General features: G+C 42.1%; 1 protein-coding gene across 6 annotated transcripts in view; it reads left to right on the top strand.

Moving 5' to 3' along the window:
- CHD7 (chromodomain helicase DNA binding protein 7) overlaps positions 1 to 21,273 on the top strand; it is a 187,088-nt gene that overhangs the window by 137,256 nt on the left and 28,559 nt on the right. For all 6 annotated transcript variants that reach the window (XM_046003411.1, XM_046003403.1, XM_046003377.1 and 3 more), the window contains 11 exons: positions 2,399 to 2,482; positions 4,078 to 4,215; positions 4,311 to 4,432; positions 4,796 to 5,039; positions 6,126 to 6,302; positions 10,899 to 11,042; positions 12,336 to 12,591; positions 18,090 to 18,300; positions 18,812 to 19,007; positions 19,317 to 19,484; positions 20,110 to 20,289. In XM_046003411.1, coding sequence (XP_045859367.1) covers positions 2,399 to 2,482; positions 4,078 to 4,215; positions 4,311 to 4,432; positions 4,796 to 5,039; positions 6,126 to 6,302; positions 10,899 to 11,042; positions 12,336 to 12,591; positions 18,090 to 18,300; positions 18,812 to 19,007; positions 19,317 to 19,484; positions 20,110 to 20,289 — 1,920 coding nt within the window. The remainder of the gene's footprint in view (positions 1 to 2,398; positions 2,483 to 4,077; positions 4,216 to 4,310; positions 4,433 to 4,795; positions 5,040 to 6,125; positions 6,303 to 10,898; positions 11,043 to 12,335; positions 12,592 to 18,089; positions 18,301 to 18,811; positions 19,008 to 19,316; positions 19,485 to 20,109; positions 20,290 to 21,273) is intronic.

Genomic DNA, 21,273 nt, shown 5'->3' with positions numbered 1-21,273 from the left:
CCACCTTTCCTGATCTGAGTATTCAGCTTCTTTGCAGTGCAGTAATTAACGCTGAGGGGAATGGCGTCATCACATGTGTGACTCACCTCTCAGAGACTATCTAAGTGATTTTTTTTAAAAGGACAGTTCCTAAGAAATATCACAAAGTCCCCTATTTTTTGTGCCCTTCTTGATGATTAAATGTTGGTGACATTGGGCATGTTGAAATCATTGGCTTTCTTTCAGAAAGAGACATATGTTCTGTTGACATTTTCTCTATGGATCAGTGTAGGGAGAAGGGAAGAGTGTGGTGGAAGCTGCGCCCCCCACCCCTGACCCAAACCCCATCCCTAAGTCCTGGTTCTGTTTATGAAATTTGTTTGCACTCTGCTGGTGTCAGATGCAATTTAGGGATTTGTACCTGGCCCTAGCTCTGTAGCCTTATCTATTTGGGTCTCCCTATGTGAATAACCTGTACCACAACTGAAATACATTATCTTGAGTGGTAACTGGCAACTAGAAATCTTAATTTTTGTCCCGAGTGGAAGTAGCATAAACTCCAGTCTGAAAAGATGATCTGAGGGCAAGCACAAAAGGATAGCAACTTCCTCTCTTTCTCGTTTACAAACAGACACACATACGCACACACATGCACACATACAACGGGCGCACACACACACACACACACACACACACACACACACACACCCTGTTCCATAGACAGTCCTGTCTTCAGGTGTCCATGGTTCTGCTACTTTGGCATTTTTAATTATGACTGCTTTTGCATTCTTTGTTTCACCTTAGGCACCCTTGTAAGTTCGCTGCAACTGAAATCTGTGTATATATATTTTTTTAAGATTTTATTTATTTATTTGACAGAGAGATCATAAGTAGGTAGAGAGAGAGAGGGGGAAGCAGACACCCTGCTGAGCAGAGAGCCTGATGTGGGGTTCGATCCCAGGACCCTGGGATCATGACCTGAGTCAAAGGCAGAGACTTAACGCACTGAGCCATCCAGGCACTCTGAAATCTGTATTTAAATTGGAAATTGCATCTCATGCATGATGGTGCAGGTTACTCACTAGCAGGTTGGAAGTGTTCAGGAATAAGGTTAAGGATTTTAATTCATCAGTGAAAGCTGCTGCTTAAGAACAGGTGTCTTAAAAGGAACTTTTTATCATCAAAACCTAGTTTATGGAAAGTTTTCAGTGTTCATGCTGTATATGAATAATGCATACATGTTGTGTGCCTGAACCTAGAAGCTTTTGACAAAGCCAGTGCATTAATACATTAACATTTTAAATGAACTGAACAGTTCAATGAATTTTTTGCCTTACTAATCAACGCTGTGTAAGGGCCCGAGGCATTTGAAACACATTTTTCTATTTCTGATTCTTTTTTTCATAATTCAGAGTTCAAAGGACCCAAACCAGATGTTTTAAATGGACATGGTAGCCCAGAGAATGTTTGCTATCCTTGAGCTGACTGTGACCAAACAGCTTATCTTTTCAACCTGCAATTTAGAGGATATGAACAGTGTCTAAGTGACTTCTAATATGTCTTGCAAAAGCCTTTTAATTGCAGTTATGGTACTGATAGAACATGTCTTCTGTTTTCTGACTGGCCTGACTCTGACTTCTTTAAAGTATGGCATAGTCTGTAATTTCTCTTTGAGCCATATTCTTTTATCCTTTTATAGGCAATAACTTGTAAGCAAGTTAGTATTACTTTACTTTTGTAAAGATTGTTAATGTGTTGGCTAAATAACCCAATTATTTAAGCCTCATTTCTTTAGCCTTAATATTTTTAGCCAGATGCTCTATTTTCAGTACAAATAAATCATTAGAATGCTTAGATTAACGATAAGACTATATTCAAATGAGGTACTAATATTGATAGGCGAAGACGACCAGACACACTAAACTGTTCACACTAAAATAAGAAATTCACTGGTTTCAGTGTTTTTAGCTTTGGAATAGCATTCTGTAAATGATGCTATAAGGCCTCAGACAACTCCAATAGTTACGAGACTCCAATTGCACTTACTGTGCATGGCTCCGAGTCTTTATTGCAAGCGTAGTTTCAAGAATGCTAAATGCATTGCATGCCATAAGCCTTTTGGATTGCTCATTAGTGAATTGTAATTTCACACTTCATTTAAAATATTCTTAAACATTCTCTCACAGTAAAAAGGTTTCACACAGTAATTAAAAGACCCAGTTAACAAAGTCTGAGAAGTCTGATTTCCTCATGGGGAATGATTTTGCTAAATTGTAGCATTTCAATTAATATAATAGAATTTGCCAAATATCAGTTTTATTTTGCTGTGACCCAAAATATTATTGTCTGGCAAAAAGTGAAATAACGTTTACTCTCAGGAATTAAATAAACATTTTAACTTTTTTGTCCTTTGGTGCAGATTGAAGATGAGCATTTTAATCCAGATTATGTGGAGGTTGACCGGATAATGGACTTTGCACGTAGCACAGATGAGCGGGGAGAGGTAACAGAAGATCATTTGTATTAAGGGGCAGTGACTCAGACGGCTTATGTGTGTTTACAGAGAGTGATTATAGAATCCTAGATCTCGTCCTGGTCAGAGCCTTGGATCGTGACACAGTTGGTCTAAATTTAACTGAAACTTATTGACTGTTAGTTTTATGACCTAATAATAGTGCTAAATGTGTTCTTTGTTTAGTGTGAGAGCTTTTTAAAAGAAATCAATTTTCAATATGAAGCAAATACCATTGGCGTTTTACACAATTTCAGAATGTGATCAATAAAGAAGAATTCAGTACAGTTTCGTATAAACCCAGTATGAAGTGCAGATTTCCCATACATAATTAAGAGTTCTCTAAGATGTAGCAGAATGGAATTTAATGTTACTTAACATTGTACATCCTTAGTGAAGCTGACGAACCTCATTTAATGTACTGCACAGAGGACAATGTAAAATAATTCTCTTTATGAGATCTTGGCATTTCTCATGTTGCTTTGCAAAACTCTGTGAGGTTGTAAAGGATGGTTGATTAGGGCAGTAAGAGTGAGGACGAGTCTAGTGCCTGAGCTTATTGTCTGAGTAATGTTGTATGCACCCACCATGAGTTCTGTCATTCCTGGCTTCTTCATGTAAAGTTAGTTTTATATAAAATGTTTAGATCTTACTTATCTAGTGAGAGTCTGCAGTGAGCCCCCCCCCCTTTTTCCCCCAAACTCTGTATCATGAAGTCCATGATGTTTTAAGGACCATATCTGTAACGTGATGTTTACTTTTCTAGCTTTACTTGGCTGTACTTAAAAGAAAATTGTTTTATTGCATATTTATGTAGTACAGTGAATGTTTTTAACATCACTACCAGATCAGTGTACCTTAGTCTTGAAGTGAATACTTGACAACCCAAGTATTTTCTAGAAGAAAGACAAAGGAGATACTGTTGATCTGCATTACCCAAAATATTTTGTTCTCCAATCTACAAGAGCTCAAACACTTTATTATTTATTTATTTGTTCTTTAAAGTTTCAATTACATAATCTCTACAGCCAACATGGAGCCCAAATTGACATCCCCAAGATCAAGAGTTGCCAGCTCTTCCGACTGAGCCTACCAGGCACCCCTCAAACACTTCATTTTAATGTGATTGAATACAAATACTTACCTCTTTAAGATAAAGGCAGAGATGGTAATAAATTCAAACTTGTTTCTCATTCCTTAAGAAACTAGTAATGTAATGTAAATATACTATGGTGATTTACCATATAAGTCTGAATCAGACACCTGATAAATGATTTTGCATAGATAAGGCTTAAATTCAGCTGTGTTATTTCCTGGCCATTTCTTCATATTTTTTGGCTTTTCAACATAGCAGTGAATTAGATAAAAATTAGCTTGTTCTGATGATACCCAGTAATATTATTTCCAGTTTACACTTGTTACGATTAACTAGGGATGACTGTGTTATGGTCGCAGTTTTAAATAAACTTCTCCCAACTCATTCTCACTGTTGTGGGGGTGTAGTATCTGTCAGGAAGTAGTTGTGTGTGTGTGTGTGTGTTTAAGTCCAATGAATCCAATTCTAATTGATTCCAACCTGATCCCAGCCGGTGACTCACTACCTGGTGAAGTGGTGCTCCCTGCCATACGAAGACAGCACTTGGGAGCTAAGGCAGGACATAGATCAAGCGAAGATCGAAGAGTTTGAGAAACTAATGTCCAGGGAGCCAGAAACAGAGCGTGTGGTAAGACTTGGCTAACGGTGAAGGATTTAATTTGAAAATAGCCTCGTGGTGTGGCCTTGAGAAACCACTAATGGGATTTACTATATTTGAAACAGGAGCGACCTCCTGCTGATGATTGGAAGAAATCGGAGAGTTCCAGGGAGTACAAAAACAATAACAAACTCAGGGAATACCAGTTGGAGGGAGTAAACTGGCTGCTTTTCAATTGGTACAACATGTATGTACAGCATGTTTTTTTCACCTGTAAGAAGGCCTGTAGCTGTTCTCCTTTGTAGTCACTGAAAATATTGATCAAGTAATGTCACACTTTAATGTCTAAAAAGAATTATGAAAAACAGCCAGGGTTGGAAGTATGCTTCATATTTATCCGACAAACATTAGTGTAGAGATATTGATAGAAGTATGTAGAAATGATTTTTATGCCTTCGAGGATTTTGTTGAAAAAGAAATGTATTTGTTTGAACTAAGAGAACATTTGAGATATGCATTTGTGATTATAGTAGTATATATTTTGTGAAAAGAAAGCAGTGTCTAATATCTGTGCTTACTAAACTTTTCATGTTTTATTTCCTTCCCAAAGGCGAAACTGCATTTTAGCAGATGAAATGGGTTTGGGAAAAACTATCCAGTCCATTACATTTCTCTATGAGATATATTTGAAAGGAATCCATGGCCCTTTTTTAGTAATTGCCCCATTGTCCACAATCCCCAACTGGGAAAGGGAATTCCGTACCTGGACAGAGTTGAACGTGGTTGTGTATCATGGGAGTCAAGCTAGTCGTCGGACCATTCAGTTGTATGAAATGTACTTCAAAGATCCCCAGGTAAAATGTCACAAGTGGTATTCTTTATGCCTATTATGTACGTTTCAAGGTACTGGATAGTAAAATGGTCTATGACATTTTGGGGGAAGGTCTAGATTTTACAAAATTGAGAAAGTTGCTCTAGATTTCTTACCCAATTGTGTTGTATTTTCACATCTTATAAGTATGGCTAATTTTTATAGCTTTGGTCATTCAGATTATCTGATCAGAATAAATGAAATATTTATCATTTAATGTTTTGATACGCTAATTGGTTTTTATTTTGCAAGCCTAAGAAAGCTAAACAAAAAATGGTGTTATGAAATATAAGTGGAAAGAATATTTTGTTAAACTATTACTAGAAGTAAAAATTACTAGGCGTGCAGGTTGAGTGAAATACACCCAAAGGGAAGAGCTTCTGCTCTTTTAGGAGCACTTGGTACAATTTCTTACTTATTCTTGTTGCCTGTATACAGTTATTCTAGAATACCAACAGTAAAGCATTGTAAATGACAAGGAAGAACAGTATCTGCTAACATAGTTTTAAGCTGTAGGTGGTAAGGAGAAGTCATATTACTGGAAATAGGATAGAGTTTTGTTTTATATGTTTGCTTTAAGTATAAAATCTACAGTTAAATACTTCAAAGAGAAAAATATTGAAATCTGTTTTAGTATTTATCTCTACATGTGAGAGATAGTTAAAAGTTCTACCCTAAGTGAATTTTTATTTTCATTTTAGCACTTCAATAGTCAAAATTAAGTTATAAGAAAAAAAGAAAAAGGAAAAGCTACCTTAGTACTTAATCCCCTTGGCTTTTCACCTCTTTGGGGTCTGTAGGCTATAACTAGAATGACCACACTTCATGGCACTTTATTTACATAGGATCTGTAAGGAAACTAGGTAGGAAATTTTATTAACAAAGTTCAGATTTCTTTATAAAGGAATAAGTTTCTAAAGCTCCCTGCAAAACACCTGAAAAACAAAATACAGGTATTAAGTAAAATAAGGATGTCCCCAAAAGATAAATATATCTGTTTTATGCTATTTATTAATCAAAGTTAATGTAATCTCTAATCCTAAATAATAATTTAGAACTGTTCTCATAGGGTCGAGTGATAAAGGGGTCCTATAAGTTTCATGCCATCATCACTACATTTGAGATGATTTTGACGGATTGTCCTGAGCTGCGGAATATTCCATGGCGCTGTGTAGTCATTGATGAAGCCCACAGGCTGAAGAATAGGAACTGCAAGCTGCTGGAGGGGCTGAAGATGATGGACTTGGTCAGTGATCATCTTGATGACTCCATTGAACCCGCATAGAATCGTTACTGACTCAGTGTTCCCACTGCTCTGAATGTGATTGATACCTGTGGAGGGTGTTTGCAAAGCCTGTCCAATATGGTGATACGTCCTCCTGAGCTTTTAGTTACTCAAAAGTTGCTGCCATTCTTGATTCTTCTGTTGTTGGCTGGTGACTTTGCACAGTTACAGTAGGGGATAGTCAGGATGCTTTCTCTGAAGTGAGTTTCAAATATTTGCTTTTGCCTTTTATTAATAAATATTGCCATTTCATAAACTGGTAGGCCAGGCTTTGTCCCAATGGTTATGGTGAAGTTATATTCTAGGGCTCAGTGGTTTTGACACATTGGATCCAGTAGGACTTATAGGTGCAAGTTTTTTGCACGGATTAATACCTGGCATTGGTCAAGTTCACAGAGACACGTAGAACTTTGGGGCATTTTAAACCTTGAATTTGATCTGGAGTTTTATGCCACACTTAACCCCATCCTCTCCCTGCTTCCTAAGAGGTGGTCAGGTTTTTCTGATGAGATTTTTCTGGATTGTTTTTGGTAGGAGTGTTATGGGATAATGTAGAGGTGGTAGGATTTGATTGATTTTCTGTTCTGTGCTTCTGTGTGTTTGGTTTCCTGGCAGAAATTATTCCATCACTTCAGTCATCCTCCGACTTCTTTGTTCTCTGTAGTTTGCAAGGTGGGTTTTGATCACTTGTTTTCATTTTTAATGTACATTTTAAAAGCGATGTTACTGTCATTCAGTATGTCTTGGATGTTTTTGCTGAGTTTTTAAAAAGTGCAAAAGATTTTTAAAATCTCTTTGATGTTGACTTCTGTAGATTAATTTGATCTCTTGTTAATTGAGAGTTTGAGATGGGAAGAACATTCTATACGTTCGTGGCTATAAATTTTTTTACTGAAGACTGGTGCCACCAAAAAGAACACTTAAAAGTTTTCTGTTGCAGCTGGTTCTTTGAAGCAATTTCTTTTATTCATTAGCCAGTGATTCTTTTAATTAAAAACAAAATCTAGTTTTATTTAAAGGGAAAAAGTCTGACTGAATTATTCTGTTAAGAATGGGATTTCCCATCCTAAGACCTTTCTCAAATCAGTTTATATCGGTGACCAGTCCACAAAAGAAAGGAGAGCACTTAGAGACACTGACTAGTCATGACATAAGTGAGCATGTGGACAAGAGAAACTCTGTGACTGTATTTGGTCTCTCCGGGCAGCACCCGAGCCTTACATTTGCAGGCAATTGTGAGCTTTGGTGAGATACTCTATGTCTACCCGAGTAGGGACCCATCTTCACGGTGGTCCACAGGAAAGACAGTAGTATTTTCTGAAGGCTTAAATAGTTACCTAAGTTTATCTAAGTTGTTTCCTATTATTAGTTTCTGTGCTCCCAGATAGCTGATTCTAACTGCAAACTGTCCTCCATTGGTGCATACAGATGAATTCAATGCTTCAACATCATACAGTCTGATTGTCATTGGGAGATGCAAAATGATTTTCTGTTGTTAAACCTTCATTAATGGATAGAATCTCTTACCCAGATAATTTTTCTGTTACGTACTGCAGTGTTCCCTAACTTTTTTTCACATAATGGCACATCTGGAAAGTAGTAATGTTCTGTGTGTACATTACAGTATGTCCTCATGGGGCAAGCTGAGAATGCTGCCCACAGCCACAGGTGACGGGCCCTGGGATCCTGACTCTCAGCCCTGCTGGCTGCCTCAAGGACTTGCATACCTCTAACTCATTCTTGGCCACACACTGGGAATCTATGATAAGCAGATGAACAAAATAATTGTTTTTTTAATGATCAAGAATCATTATCTTAAAGGAGATGTTTTCAAGATGGAACACAGTACGGTTGTTTCGAATTAGAATGCAGTTGTATTTGTCTAGTTCTGAAGAACTCATTGGTTGGCCTTTAAGTCCTTACTTACAGTAAACACCATGAGAACTTATACATTGGCCATTTCTTATTCTTTCCTGGAATTAGTCATGGCAAGAATAACAACCAGTAAGTTTACCAGCTACAGAGGAGGTCAGAGGGGACTGCTGTTTCCTGCACTAGGACTCAGTGAGGATGAAGATGGGCTTGAGGAGGGTCATGTTCTAAGTGCATTCTCAGAAAGAGAGGGCCATTGAGTGTCTTCAGCTCTCCCATCGCAAAGGAAATGCTTGTGAAGATGATCTGTAGAGGGGCAATCATGGTCTCCACCGTCCTCCACAGGAGCTCCGGAAAGCAAAGTCATCTCCTTGTCCCTCGGTGACAAGGAGGGGATTCTCTGGAGGTGGTAGGAGTTCTTCATTGATTCTATCATCTCATCAGGAGGCCTCATACAGATTAAGGAGTCTGCTGAAATGAAATTAAATGGTCATCACTCCAGCAGAGCTAAAAAGAATGGTAATGTTTTCAGGCCAAAAGCATATTTGCTGACATAGTTGAGCTTGGAGGTGATAAGCTTGCTGGCCCGAGTCTCTTACATGATGTTGCGTGACACTCTGTGTATTCAGCACGTGTTATTTCATAGTTACTTTCAAACGGAAACCTGGTTTTATTCCACTACTCATATGTAACCTTATAAAAATGTCTTGTGTGTAACCGTTTGGGATAACTGGCTTTTCAATAGCCCTTGAGGGAAGGCAGCATAAAAAAGGAGTCCCTCAGGGCGTGTGGTGGCTCAGTTGGTTGTGGCCAGCTCTTGATCTCTGCTCAGGTCTTAATCTTGGAATTGTGACTTTAAGCCCCTGTTCAACTTAAAAAAAAAGAACCCCTTTCCTTTTTTCAGATACACTTATTTTGAAATGAGTAAGGTAAAAAGGTTTTTTCTGAAGTATTTATTTAGAGGTTAAGGATTTAATTCAATCATAAGGGATAGGAGAAAACTGGGAGACAGTCTTTAGTATCAATATAGCTCTTTCCTAAGTCTGTGGCAGTTAAAAAAAAAATTCTTCGATAAGGTAATTTAGAACCGTAATATGTCAGAGACTATGGCCCATGTTACCCACCAGTATGGTTATGTATTAGAATAGCATCATCTTTTTTTTGGGGGGGGGGTGCAGAGGAAGAGGAAGAATCTTAAGCAGACTCCACAGCCAGCATGGAGCCCGTTGCAGGCCTGGATCTTACAACCCTGAGATCATGACCGAGCTGAAATCGAGAGTCAGATGCTTAACTGACTGAGCCATTCACGCACCACTATATTAGAAAATCTTGAACTGATTTGCAAACTCCTTACTCTTTATGAATTTAGTGAGTCTGAAGATGACGGTGGTCTGTGTATCTTACTGAGAGGCATCTTTATTCAGGGAGAAAAGGAGAAAGAAAAGCAAACTGAACTGCTTTACCTTACTTTCAGAGAACTTCCTTGACGTAAAAGACATGGTGGATATTACAAAACTGAGTGTGTTCTTACCCTCCTTACATCACTTATCTCATATTTACTGAGCATATACTCTCTGTCGGCAACCAGGTCTTGTCAGATTGCACGCTAAGTCCAAATAATGTGAACCTACTAGAAGGTAGGGTCACTTTTCTGAAGTAGTTTTATTTGCTGTACTGTGTATCAAATGGCCAAACAAAATACTAAATAACAAGATTCTTAAGATTAATAAACTCACAATTGTTAAAACTGGCCAATGAAATAGCTCCTTTGTGTTGGATAGAAAAATACAAAGATGAGGATACAGATGCATGAGGAAAGCTGGAGCGAGAGCTTGTAAACAGGAAGAATTATCTTAAAGAAATAACCTAACTTGGTTCAAAGAAACAAAGTTAGAAATAGCATCTGCTTTAAAAAAAAAAAAAAGTGATTGTGGTATTTAAAACCAAGCTGACCTCTTCGCTAGTTTGAAATTTTTGCAGAACAAAATAGTTTTTCATACGCCGTTGCATGTAGAAGAACTTCTTTTGTCTCCAAAGTGAGTCATGCAGGAAGCAGATGGGGAGAAGAGAGCACTGTTGATGTAGAGAACAGAAAGAAGCATGTGAGCTTTCTCAGAGTCTAGGGACTTTAGGAAAAAAACTTTGGTGGAAAAAAAAGCATTGGGACCCAGGAGACTTGCAAAGCTGTGGCACTAAAATATTGACCTAATAACCCCAGGAAGAAATGAAATGGTGTGGTGTGTTAACGGGGTCTGCCGCATTCTAGAGGGCCCACGCCGTGCATCTGTCTGAAGCAGGGTCCTTGATTTTCTTGTGTCTCTGCCTTTGTGCCCTCTACCTTTACATATGGTGGATGCTGAGTGAGCATTCATGAGATGTGGGAAAATGGATATCTAGAGAGAGGTTTTGGTTTTACTTATTTATTTTTAAACATTTAATTGTTAGAGAGAGCATGTGCACGATCAGGGCAGAGAAGGAAGGAAGAGGGTGAGAATCTCAAGCAGAGTCCTCTCTAAGCACGGAGCTTGTCGGAGCCCGAACCCACGTTCCTGAGATCACGACCCAAGCCAAATCAGGAGTTGGGCACTTGACCGACTGAGCATCCCAGGAGGCCCAGGAGAGAGGCTTTCCATTTAGGAAACTTGCTGTACGACTTGCTCAGTTGCCTTCCTTGTGCATCTGCAGGAACACAAAGTGCTGCTGACGGGGACGCCGCTCCAGAACACTGTGGAAGAGCTCTTCAGCTTGCTGCATTTCTTAGAACCGAGTCGCTTCCCTTCAGAAACCACCTTTATGCAAGAATTTGGTGATCTGAAAACAGAAGAACAGGTACTCATCACGTCTGTTTTGTACTTTAGTCATGTAACTGAAGATTAACCCATGAAATGGCAAAGCATTGCTGTTTAGCTTCTTAGAAAAAGTCAAGTCAAGTGAGCTCTGTATCTCCTTTCCTTGAACATTCCAAGTCTTCATTATGGAGGTTTTCTTGTTTGTCTCTTTGCCCTCAGAAAGGACAATTGGAATTTGTTGGGAGAGGTTACTTACCTGTTCATGTTCAATTTTCAGAGACTGCCGTGCTATTCAGGTTGACGATTTTGCTTTGTGTACTTTTTTTTTCTTTAAGATTTTAGTTATTTGGGGAGAAGCAGGCTCACTGCTAAGCGGGGGGTCTGACGCGGGGCTCGATCCCAGGACCCTGAGATCATGACCTGAGCTGAAGGCAGAGACTTAACTGACTGAGCCTCCCAGACGCTCCTGCTGTGTATACTTCTGAGCACAGTGTCAGAAGGCATGGGAACTTGTAGTTATTTGCCTCCTAGAGTTTTGGGATTCTAACTTTATTTTTTAGCTGTGTATGCTTGGCTACATTGCTTACTTTTGTTGTCTACATACTTTGATTTAAACTACTTGAAAAGATTTCTGTGAGAAATAAATGTTTGTGTATGAAAAGCAGGTAGTTATTTTATACATCCTAAGAGTTATGGGAATATTTATTATTATACTGGTTTTGAAACAGATATGCTTGCAGTATGCTTGTGGTCTTGGTCTTTACTGTCTGTAGCCTCCTAGTTTAGTTCAGAGTGAAGTCTGTTTTGTTTTGGTTTTTGCTTTCTTAAGATAAAAATGATCTTATCTGCTGTATATCCTATTGCCAGTCAATAGAAATGAGAATCAGAGAGCGACATCTCTGCTTGCTTTTTGATGCAGGGAGTAGGGAACTCCTGGCCTACTCATTCTGTTAGCTCTTTCCAGAGTGGGAGGAACCTGAAGCCTAGCATTCCCATGTCCCATGAGGTCACCTCTTCCCTCTTCGTCATCATCCCTGTGGCTTAAGACAAACAGAAGGGAAAGCTCGGTGAATCAGTTGGGTTCTTTTCTACTGTGTGCCTTTCAGGCCTTCTGGCTGTTCAGGCCCCTGGGCAGCTGCAGTAGGCCATCTAACATGGCCTCATTCAACTTTCATGCACTTCTGTCGTGAAAGCTGGGAGATTAGTGCCTTCGTGCTCTTACTGGGCTTTGACAAATAAAAACCGATGCTAAGTGAATAAGATAATCCTGATTTTTCGTGTTAGAATATGCAAGCGATCACGAAACCAGCACTGACCTAAGGTCCTTTTTTAGGTGCAAAAACTCCAGGCTATTCTAAAGCCAATGATGTTGCGACGTCTCAAGGAGGATGTGGAAAAGAACTTGGCCCCCAAAGAAGAAACTATTATTGAAGTTGAGCTAACAAACATTCAGAAGAAATATTACCGAGCCATCCTTGAGAAGAATTTCACATTTCTCTCCAAAGGTGGTGGTCAAGCTAACGTCCCTAACCTTTTAAACACTATGATGGAGCTACGGAAGTGCTGCAATCATCCATACCTTATTAATGGTAAGCCTCGGCACCGGTAGGCGCATTTGGGTGACTCCAGAAATCCTCTTCTCCCTCCCGATGGAGGATTTGATGCGTTGTGGTCATTACTGGATCCAGTCGCCTCAGCACGAGTTTCACCAACTTCCTGTTCTTCCTGACGCCTCCTTCTGTGGTGGCTGCGAGTGAGGGACCATTGCCCCTGCTGAGCTCTGCCACGGGGCCTCAGCACACCGTTTTCCAACTTCTCTGCCCCCATGTCTCGTCCCTCGGAAGGAGGTGTTGGTGCTAATGCCTAAAAATCATTATAAGTGCTAACAGTTAAAGAGAGATTGGCCTCAGCTGAGACTTTCTGTGTGTGTGTGTGTGTGTGTGTGTGTGTGTGTGTGTGTGTGTGGCGCCTCAGCTGAGACTTTCTGTGTGTGTGTGTGTGTGTGTAAAAACCAGAGAAGTTGAAGAGGAACTGGTATGAGAAGGCAGCTGTCAGCTGTCTGGAGGCTTTGGCAGGAGGGAATTTCGGTCTAGAGACTCTAGGACCTATTCCCTAGGAAGGAGAGATCATTTTAAAACTTTGATAATAGTTTGTTTCTGTTACTGATGGATACGTTATGGTCTTCCTGTTTTCTTAACTGAATTGACAGTGTCACGTAACTGATTTGGGTAAAAACCTATATTGTATACTTCCCCAAATCATTAAAGGGGTAAACATTGCATGCCTGGGATGTGTGGGACACTCTGGAGGATACAGGAGGCTTCAGGCTTGTCAGGGATGGAGATGAGAGAAGCCACAGGGAAAGCAGTGGCACTGAGACAGTCCTCTGGGGGTGGGAAGGAGTTTGCCAGTGAGGGTCAGAAAAAGGAAGGGCATTGAGGCTGATGTAATAACATGAGCAAAGACAAAGAGACAGGAAACAAAGGGGAACTTGCCCAAAGTGTAAAGTCCGTGTCAGAAACAGTGGGGCAGTGAACGTCAGGCACATACTGAGACCCTGCTATAGAAAGCCGCAAAGGCCGGGCTGTGGGATTCTGGCTTTCTTCTGCAGGCAGTGGAGAACCGTGGCTAGTGTTTGAGCTGAGAAATGATTCAGGATGCTTGATCTGGCAGCATCGTATAAAACAGATGGGAGAGAGTCGGGAAAGACACATAAGCAGAAAGACCTGCTCAGAGGCTCTTGCTGCCTGCTGTCGTGGCCGGAGCTCATACAAGTGAAAGAAAGGGGACGGCCCGCCATGTTGTGGTGTTTGTGTGCAGTTAGGTTCCTTTGCAGGAGAGTAGGAACAAAGATCGGTTCATAATCCATGAAGTTCAAGGGCAGCTAATTTAAAGAGTTCCTGATCTTTGACCCCCTGTTCTTGAGGGACACACCCGTCAGCCACCTCAGCCCCACAAGTTCCTATCACGAGATGACAGAGTGGTCCACCCCTGCAAGACCAGCTTAGCGCTGCCTCTGTGGTCACTGCCGTGGTGTGCCATCGATGAATTCCCTGCTACAACGTTGTGCTTTTAGTTCTGTCTTCCAAAGAGAGTGCTGTGCGTGGTGATTCTGTGCTTGCTGCTGCCAGCAGTGATCCTGGCACGTGTTTAGGAGTCCGTGAGGCCATTACAGTGAGCGTCAACCAGCCTGTCCCTGAGCTCGGGAGCTGGGGTTGGCGCCTAGGGTGACTGGTGGTGTGAGTATAACGCCTGTGCTTATGGGACACACGCACACGCTTGCATTTAATATTTGCTAAAAAGAAAATGAGGAAGAGTAGCCTCCAAGGGGGAAGCGAGAGCTGTCGCAGAAGAGCTGAAGTGCCGCTGCACGAAGCGTGTGAGAGGGTTGACCTCGGGTGGCCGTCAGTTCCGTCACGTCTGCCTTGTCTGCTTACACGCTAGGCACCCGCATCGAACACATCGAGGGAGGAGTCATGCGTCTGGTCCCCCTTGCCCCGCCCCCCCACCCCCAGCACACCTAGTGGGTCTCTTCCTTGGCTGATTGCTCTGCAGGGTCATCTGCTATACTTCTTGGTTTACCTGGAGTCTTAGGGCTTGTAAGACTTGGGTCTGTGGCCATTGTCCTAATTGATCATACCTTGGGGTCAGCGTTTCTACCCCTCTAGGTGATGAAGTGTCTATGAAGCCCAAAATATGCCCTTATGTTGAGAAGTTGTAATTTAAAAATACATGTGCACCCTGCCCCCCACATTAGGCATTACAACTGCCCAGATAACTTAACCTGGATGTTGAGGTTCACCGAGGTTGTTCCATGGCCCGGTCACCCATTTCCATCCACAGTCTGGAGTAGAACGTATACCGATGTGCTGCTGGCCCTCCACACCTGTATCGAGCCAGTTCAAAGGCGTTTTCAGTGTGGCCGTTTGCATTGAATTTGTACAGGTGGCGGCAGAGTCAGGCGGCCCCAGTCAAGCTCAGGTTCAATTCGGGAAAGCACAGCACGCTTCTGTAACTGTGGAAAGTGGAAACAACTGTATGTGCAAGTTGGTAACCTGTGGTAATGTAAGCAAAGCAGAAGGAAGAAAATTAGAAATGACAGTAGAACACAAACCAAGTAATATTTTAAATGTGGGTTCATGTCTTACGTGCTTAGCACAGTGTTTGGGGTGCTCTGTGAGCACTTGTATCTGTAGCTGCTGCTTTACTTCAGTAGAATGGAACATCCAGTTTTAAGTTTCCCATGTGAGAGTGCAAGTGATGTTGGAAACTTGGTCAAGGTCCCCTAAGGGTCATTTGTTGTCATTACTGGGGGCCAGAGGAGTTACAGAGATGAACAGGCAGAAAGAAAACCAGCCAAAGCTTGCATGATGGAATGAATTTCAGGTAGAAAACCGTAACTGTTTTCCTGGTAATCTTCAAAAGACAATAATACCTTGTTTGCGGCTGGATGACATTGGCTAGATAATAACTTCTCGTGAAAGCTAGCAAACATTGCAGTTCCTGTCCTCACCATGACCATCTGTTTAGTGAGAAGACTTCCACACTGGTTTCAAGTTGTCTTTGATACCCGCCCCCCCCACACACACATTTTGAAATATAGCATGAACAATAATTTAGGACAGTGTGAACAAAGTATTTTGGCTTGTCATAACCTATTTCCAGTTACTTTTCAGACTGATATTCATAAATCTGACATCAAGGTAAATAATTGGTAAACTTGGGCACTTTGGCTATGACACTGAAAGGTAGAAATTGCTTTCCTTCAGTACCTTCCCCGACCTTGTTTCCTTTAATTTGTCTATAATAAGTATAGTGCTAGAAGAATCCTACAGGAAATCTGTTTGCTGATATCTTTAAAACTGGCTGCTGCTTTAGGAACCTAGAATTCATAGCAAAGAGCTGGATTGAGTAATTCAGCAGTAGCTTTTGTCAGGTAAGAACACATGTATTTTAAAATAAAAATTAAAAAAAAAAAAGAACACATGTATTTTAATTTTGACTGTTCTTTATAAGATGAGAAATTATTAGTAGCAGTCAAAGAGCAAGGAGGTTATTTTTCCTATCTCTGACTAAATTTAAAATGAAAAATATTTCTCTGCTAATTTGAGAAATTATTTGTATTTTCAGTTTTTTACTCAAATATTCTAATGTCTGATATTAATCTTGTCAAAATGATTATTTCATTTTTGAAGACTTCATTGACCCTTAGCTTGTTTTAAACTAATATACTGGTTCTGAGTTGGTATTTTCATATAGACAAAAAATAACTGCCCAAATACCAGGAGTAAAATCTATTTCTGAGTTGTAAAGTGCTTACACTGTATTGCACATGAACAAACTTTTTAAAAAGACCTAACATAATACATAGACTTAAACCTATTTCCCTGTCTCCTGAGGGCTGCCTTGTCCTGAGTCCAGAACCTAGATTTCTACATTTTGTGGTTGGAAAAATATGATTCAGCTTTATTCAAGAATATTCTTTATTCAAGAACTTTCCTGTTAATGCTCTTCCACAGCATTTTGTTTTTACCTTTTCCTCATTAAAACCTTTCCCCTTTTCTCCCCACTTGGAGAAGGGTCTTGAGCGTTAGCCTCTTACTCCTGTGGAAGAGGGAGCCAGGGACTAGTGATGCCGACCCAGCTGGCCTTTTCGGCCAGGCCGCCTTCCTCCCAAGGAACAGTGTGCTTTGCAGAGGCCTTAGTGCCTGGGTAAGGGCATTAAGTGACTTTAATCTGTTCTCAGTGAGAGTCTTTGTTGATTAATAATTAACAAGCTGTATTTCCATGTATGGCTGTGCCATAACTGAATTTGCACAGGTGCCCTTTGAGTGGAAATAGGACAGCGCCTTTCTTCCTTCCGCTGCTGCTGGTGGCAGTTCCGTCCTACAGGCTGTGTGGTCTCACTCACCTAGCCTGTAAGCCCTGTCCGAGACTTCCACGTACTGCTCTCGTGTGTTGTTAGTTCACACACGTTTCAAACTGGTGGTAAGAAGAGTAGTTTACACTATGGCACAATCGAAGGCTGGGAACCAGTTGTGTTAGGTGGATTTGTTTGTTTTTCCTAAAGAATAGGTGACACCCCCCCACCACCACCACCACCACCTTTCTGGAGAGGCGCTGAGCACAGCAGCCCTGGCCTGATTAACTCCCCAGACGGGAGGCGGCCAGACCAGGGTGCCCCCGTGTTCTAAGCTCAGCAGCTAAGCAGTTGAAGGGAGCTTAGCCCGGGTGTGTTTGGGGGATGGGGGCGGGGGGGGGGCATAAGCGCTTCTTCCCTGGCGATGTCATTCTCTTGAGGCGTCTCTGCCTCAAGCGGAGTTCTGCAGGAGGCTAGGAGAAAGAGGGCTAAGCATAGAAGCCTTATGTGAGACAAGGTCGTTTCCTGCTCTTGTTTTTGAAACGCTTGAAAAGCTCCGGCTACTTCGAGATAGAGTTTTTGTACCTCATGAAACTGCCAGATGAGAATGAATGGGGAGGGAGGGTTTAGAGATTGCAACAGAAGACGTGTGTTCAGAACCCTCACCCCCACAAAATCCCTAAGAATTATCCTGAGAAAGGAATTTCCTTTTGTTGCCCTCCTTTGGACTGTATTTACATGCGATTATATACAAAAACTACTGCCCCGACACCGTCATTATTAGAACCCGATTCCCTTGTTTCTTAGCCTCAGAACAGATTTTGTTGTTTGTGTTTATATTCAGCTAGTAAACAGTTCTTCATTTCTTTAGCGATTTAGGTTCCAAATTTTCTGTAGGTATCTGGCCCTTGGCTTGTTTCTGCCACTTCTGGCTTGACAGTCTGTTGTTGAAATTCAGTTTCTACAGACAGCAAACATTTGTTTGTTGGAAAATGTGGGTTCCCCCCCCAAATGTTTAAATGTGTTGTGCTTAAAACTTTGATCCCTTTTATACTTCCGTGGTTTTGTGTTAGACCTGACTGTTAGTAAGTGGCTGGATTCATGTTCGTAAGCATGAGCGTGGCATTCTGGTTCCTGTAGTTAGCAGTGGGTTTTGAAAGCAAGTTCATTGTTTTTAGTAATAAAAACCTTTTACAGTATTCACGTTATGCTGTCCAATCTCTGCAGGTGCTGAAGAGAAAATTTTGGAAGAGTTTAAAGAAACACACAATGCCGACTCTCCAGATTTTCAGCTCCAGGCGATGATCCAGGCTGCTGGCAAGCTAGTGCTGATTGACAAGCTGCTGCCAAAACTGAAGGCTGGTGGCCACAGGGTGCTTATCTTTTCCCAGATGGTGCGCTGCCTGGACATACTGGAGGACTACCTCATTCAGAGACGGTGAGGCCACTGCGCCATAAGAATAAAAAGGAAATAAAAAATGACCTTTCATGGGGCTCCAAGTGGCTCACCTTGAAGTGACATTCATAACAGAGGGGAAGGATTGGGGAGAAGTGTCATACCCCTCTCTAAAGACCGTCAGTGTACGTGGCCCAGTCACTGTATCCGGTGACGACAGTAGGACTCCGCGTACTTTGGACGGCCATTTCGTTTCCCACTTCTTTCTTTTGGCTGGGGGAGAGTGGGTCTCACCGAAAAGCAGAATTGTTTGCTGTTTGACTGCTAGCGGTGTCAGCTGTTTTTAGAGTTGTTATTTTACTAGCGAGGAAGTAAAATAGAATTTAATTTTTGAGCATTCCACCAATTATATGCCAAACTATAGTAAAACCTGTCTGCTCTGAGTTGATTTCTCGGTAATGTGTAGCCTATGTTGTAATACTCACTTTACGAAAAGAAACAAGCATGCCCTAGTCACGCGCGTGGCCTCCTTGTTAATCCTGACATTTTCTAGGTACCCGTATGAGAGGATCGACGGCAGAGTGAGAGGAAATCTCCGCCAGGCAGCTATCGACCGATTCTCCAAACCTGATTCTGATCGGTTTGTTTTCCTCCTGTGTACAAGGGCAGGAGGCTTAGGCATTAATCTTACTGCTGCTGATACCTGCATCATCTTCGATTCCGACTGGAATCCCCAGAATGATCTCCAGGTAAACACACAACAGAATCATCCCTGGATGCCTTTTTTTTTTCTTTTTAAAAGTCATTCCACTATGATGAAAACTCCCTAGTCAAACCAGTAAAGTTGGATGGTCACCACTCAGGTGGTGTCCCACAGTCTGGTAAATGAACCAACTAGTAGTCACTGCCTTGATAATGCCCGAGTGATTTCTTAGTGTGTGAGCCTTCTGGACCGCGCCTCTGCGTGTGGGAACAGGGGGGCCTGGGAACGGGGGCCCGGGAACGGGCATGTAAGTCTTTTCTTTCTTGGGTAGCCGTTCGTTTTCTTTTTCTTCCAGGCTCAGGCTAGATGTCATAGGATAGGACAGAGCAAATCTGTGAAAATCTACAGGCTGATTACGAGGAATTCTTACGAGAGGGAAATGTTCGACAAGGCGAGTCTGAAGCTCGGCCTGGATAAAGCTGTGCTGCAGTCCATGAGTGGGAGAGAGAGCGCCGCCAACGGGGTAACGCCTGGCCTGGGCCCTGCTGCTCTTCCAGCTCTCCTTAGCCTGGCTTAGCTAATGGGAAGAAGTGATCCGGCAGCGAATCACTTTCCAGCCTCACTTTTTCAGCCTGTTTTGTTACACTGTCTTTTTTTTTTTTTTTTTTTTTTAAGATTTTACTTCTTTATTTGACAGAGAGAGACAGAGCGAGAGCGGGAACACAAGCAGGGGGTGTGGCAGAGGGAGAAGCAGGCTCCCCACTGAGCAAGGAGCCAGATGTGGGGCTCGATCCCAGTACCCTGGGATCATGACCTGAGCGGAAGGCAAACGCTTAACCGACTGAGTCACCCAGGCATCCCTGCCACATTGTCCTTTTTATGAGTCCGGTTTATCCTCCTTGAGGGGTGTCAGGGTGGCTCTGCCTGTGGCTCCAGTCATGATCTCAGGGTCTCAGGATCCAGCCCCACATCGGCCTCAATCTGCGTCCTCCCTCTCCCTCCCTGCTCATGGTCTTCCCCTCACGCCCTCTCTCTCTCTAAGAAATAAGTCTTCCCCAAAAAAATTCCTCCTTGAGTACAATGAAGCATTTGTTTTGCCTACAAACATTTTTCCATTCTAAATGACTTTAAATATCTCACTAAAACAGGTACAGCAACTTTCCAAGAAAGAAATAGAGGATCTCCTCCGAAAAGGGGCCTATGGTGCCCTCATGGATGAGGAGGATGAAGGGTCTAAGTTCTGCGAAGAAGATATCGATCAGATTCTCCTGCGCCGCACCCACACCATCACCATTGAGTCTGAGGGGAAAGGTTCCACATTTGCTAAGGTGTGAATTGACCTGAAGGGGCAGGTTTTCTGTAGAAGTATACTAGAGTTCGCTTAAAGCAGGACCTTATAAAGTGCCCACAAGGTGCATACATTACATTGGCTTTTTAACTGAGATATAGGAAAGGACTCACGACCGCCCCTGTGGAGCCCTAATGCATAGAAGATTCTCTGTGTGCTTTTGGGTTCCCTTCTCTGTGTTTGGCCTTGGTAGTCCCCTCACCTTGGCTTCATATCTGCTTCCTGTGTCCTTGGCCCCACCCTCTCCACTCTGGAGCTCCTGCTCTGACATCATCTTGCTTCCTGAGATCCTGATCCTGACGGAGCCTGTAAGAACAGTTGAGTCATTCCTGTCTTCTTAAAAAAAAGCCTCTCATCTGTTTTGCCCTCCAGCTACAACTCCATAACCCTTCTTTCGTAGCTAAAATCCACACGAGTGTTGTTTGTACCAGCTGTCCCCACCGCCTCGCTTTCTGCTTGTTTTTTTAGCTTCTAGCTTGCCCCCATCCCCCGACCCCTCTGTCAGACCAGCCCTGGTGAAGGTCACCACGCAGGCTCCCTTCCCACCGCTTGACTGAGAGTGCCTTCTGAGGCTTTCCCTGCACATGGTTCCACCCATCCACACCCAGGCCCTCTTTATACCTTGATTTTTAACAGCTTTACTGAAATGTTATTTACTTGCCATACAATTCACCAATTTCAAGTGTACAGTTCAGTGCCTTCCCCATATTTGCAGACTTGTGCCCCCATCACCATATCTAAGTTCAGAGCATTTCCATCACCCCAGAACCTCTTGCCCATTAGCAGTCAGCCTCTCTGTCTTCCTCCCGCACCCCTCCTCCCCCCAAGTCCTTGGCAGCCACTAATCTGCTTTCCGTCTCTATAGATTTGCCTACTCCGGACATTTCATAAAATGGAATCCCACAACATGTGGTCTTCTGTTTCTGGCTCCCTTCACTTTAGCAAAGTGGCTTTGAGACTTACC

The sequence above is a fragment of the Meles meles genome, chromosome 1 (assembly GCF_922984935.1).
Source record: "Meles meles chromosome 1, mMelMel3.1 paternal haplotype, whole genome shotgun sequence".
NCBI classification, from domain to species: domain Eukaryota; kingdom Metazoa; phylum Chordata; class Mammalia; order Carnivora; family Mustelidae; genus Meles; species Meles meles.
Note: the sequence above shows the minus strand (reverse complement) of the source record. Positions and strands in the feature narration are given on the sequence as shown.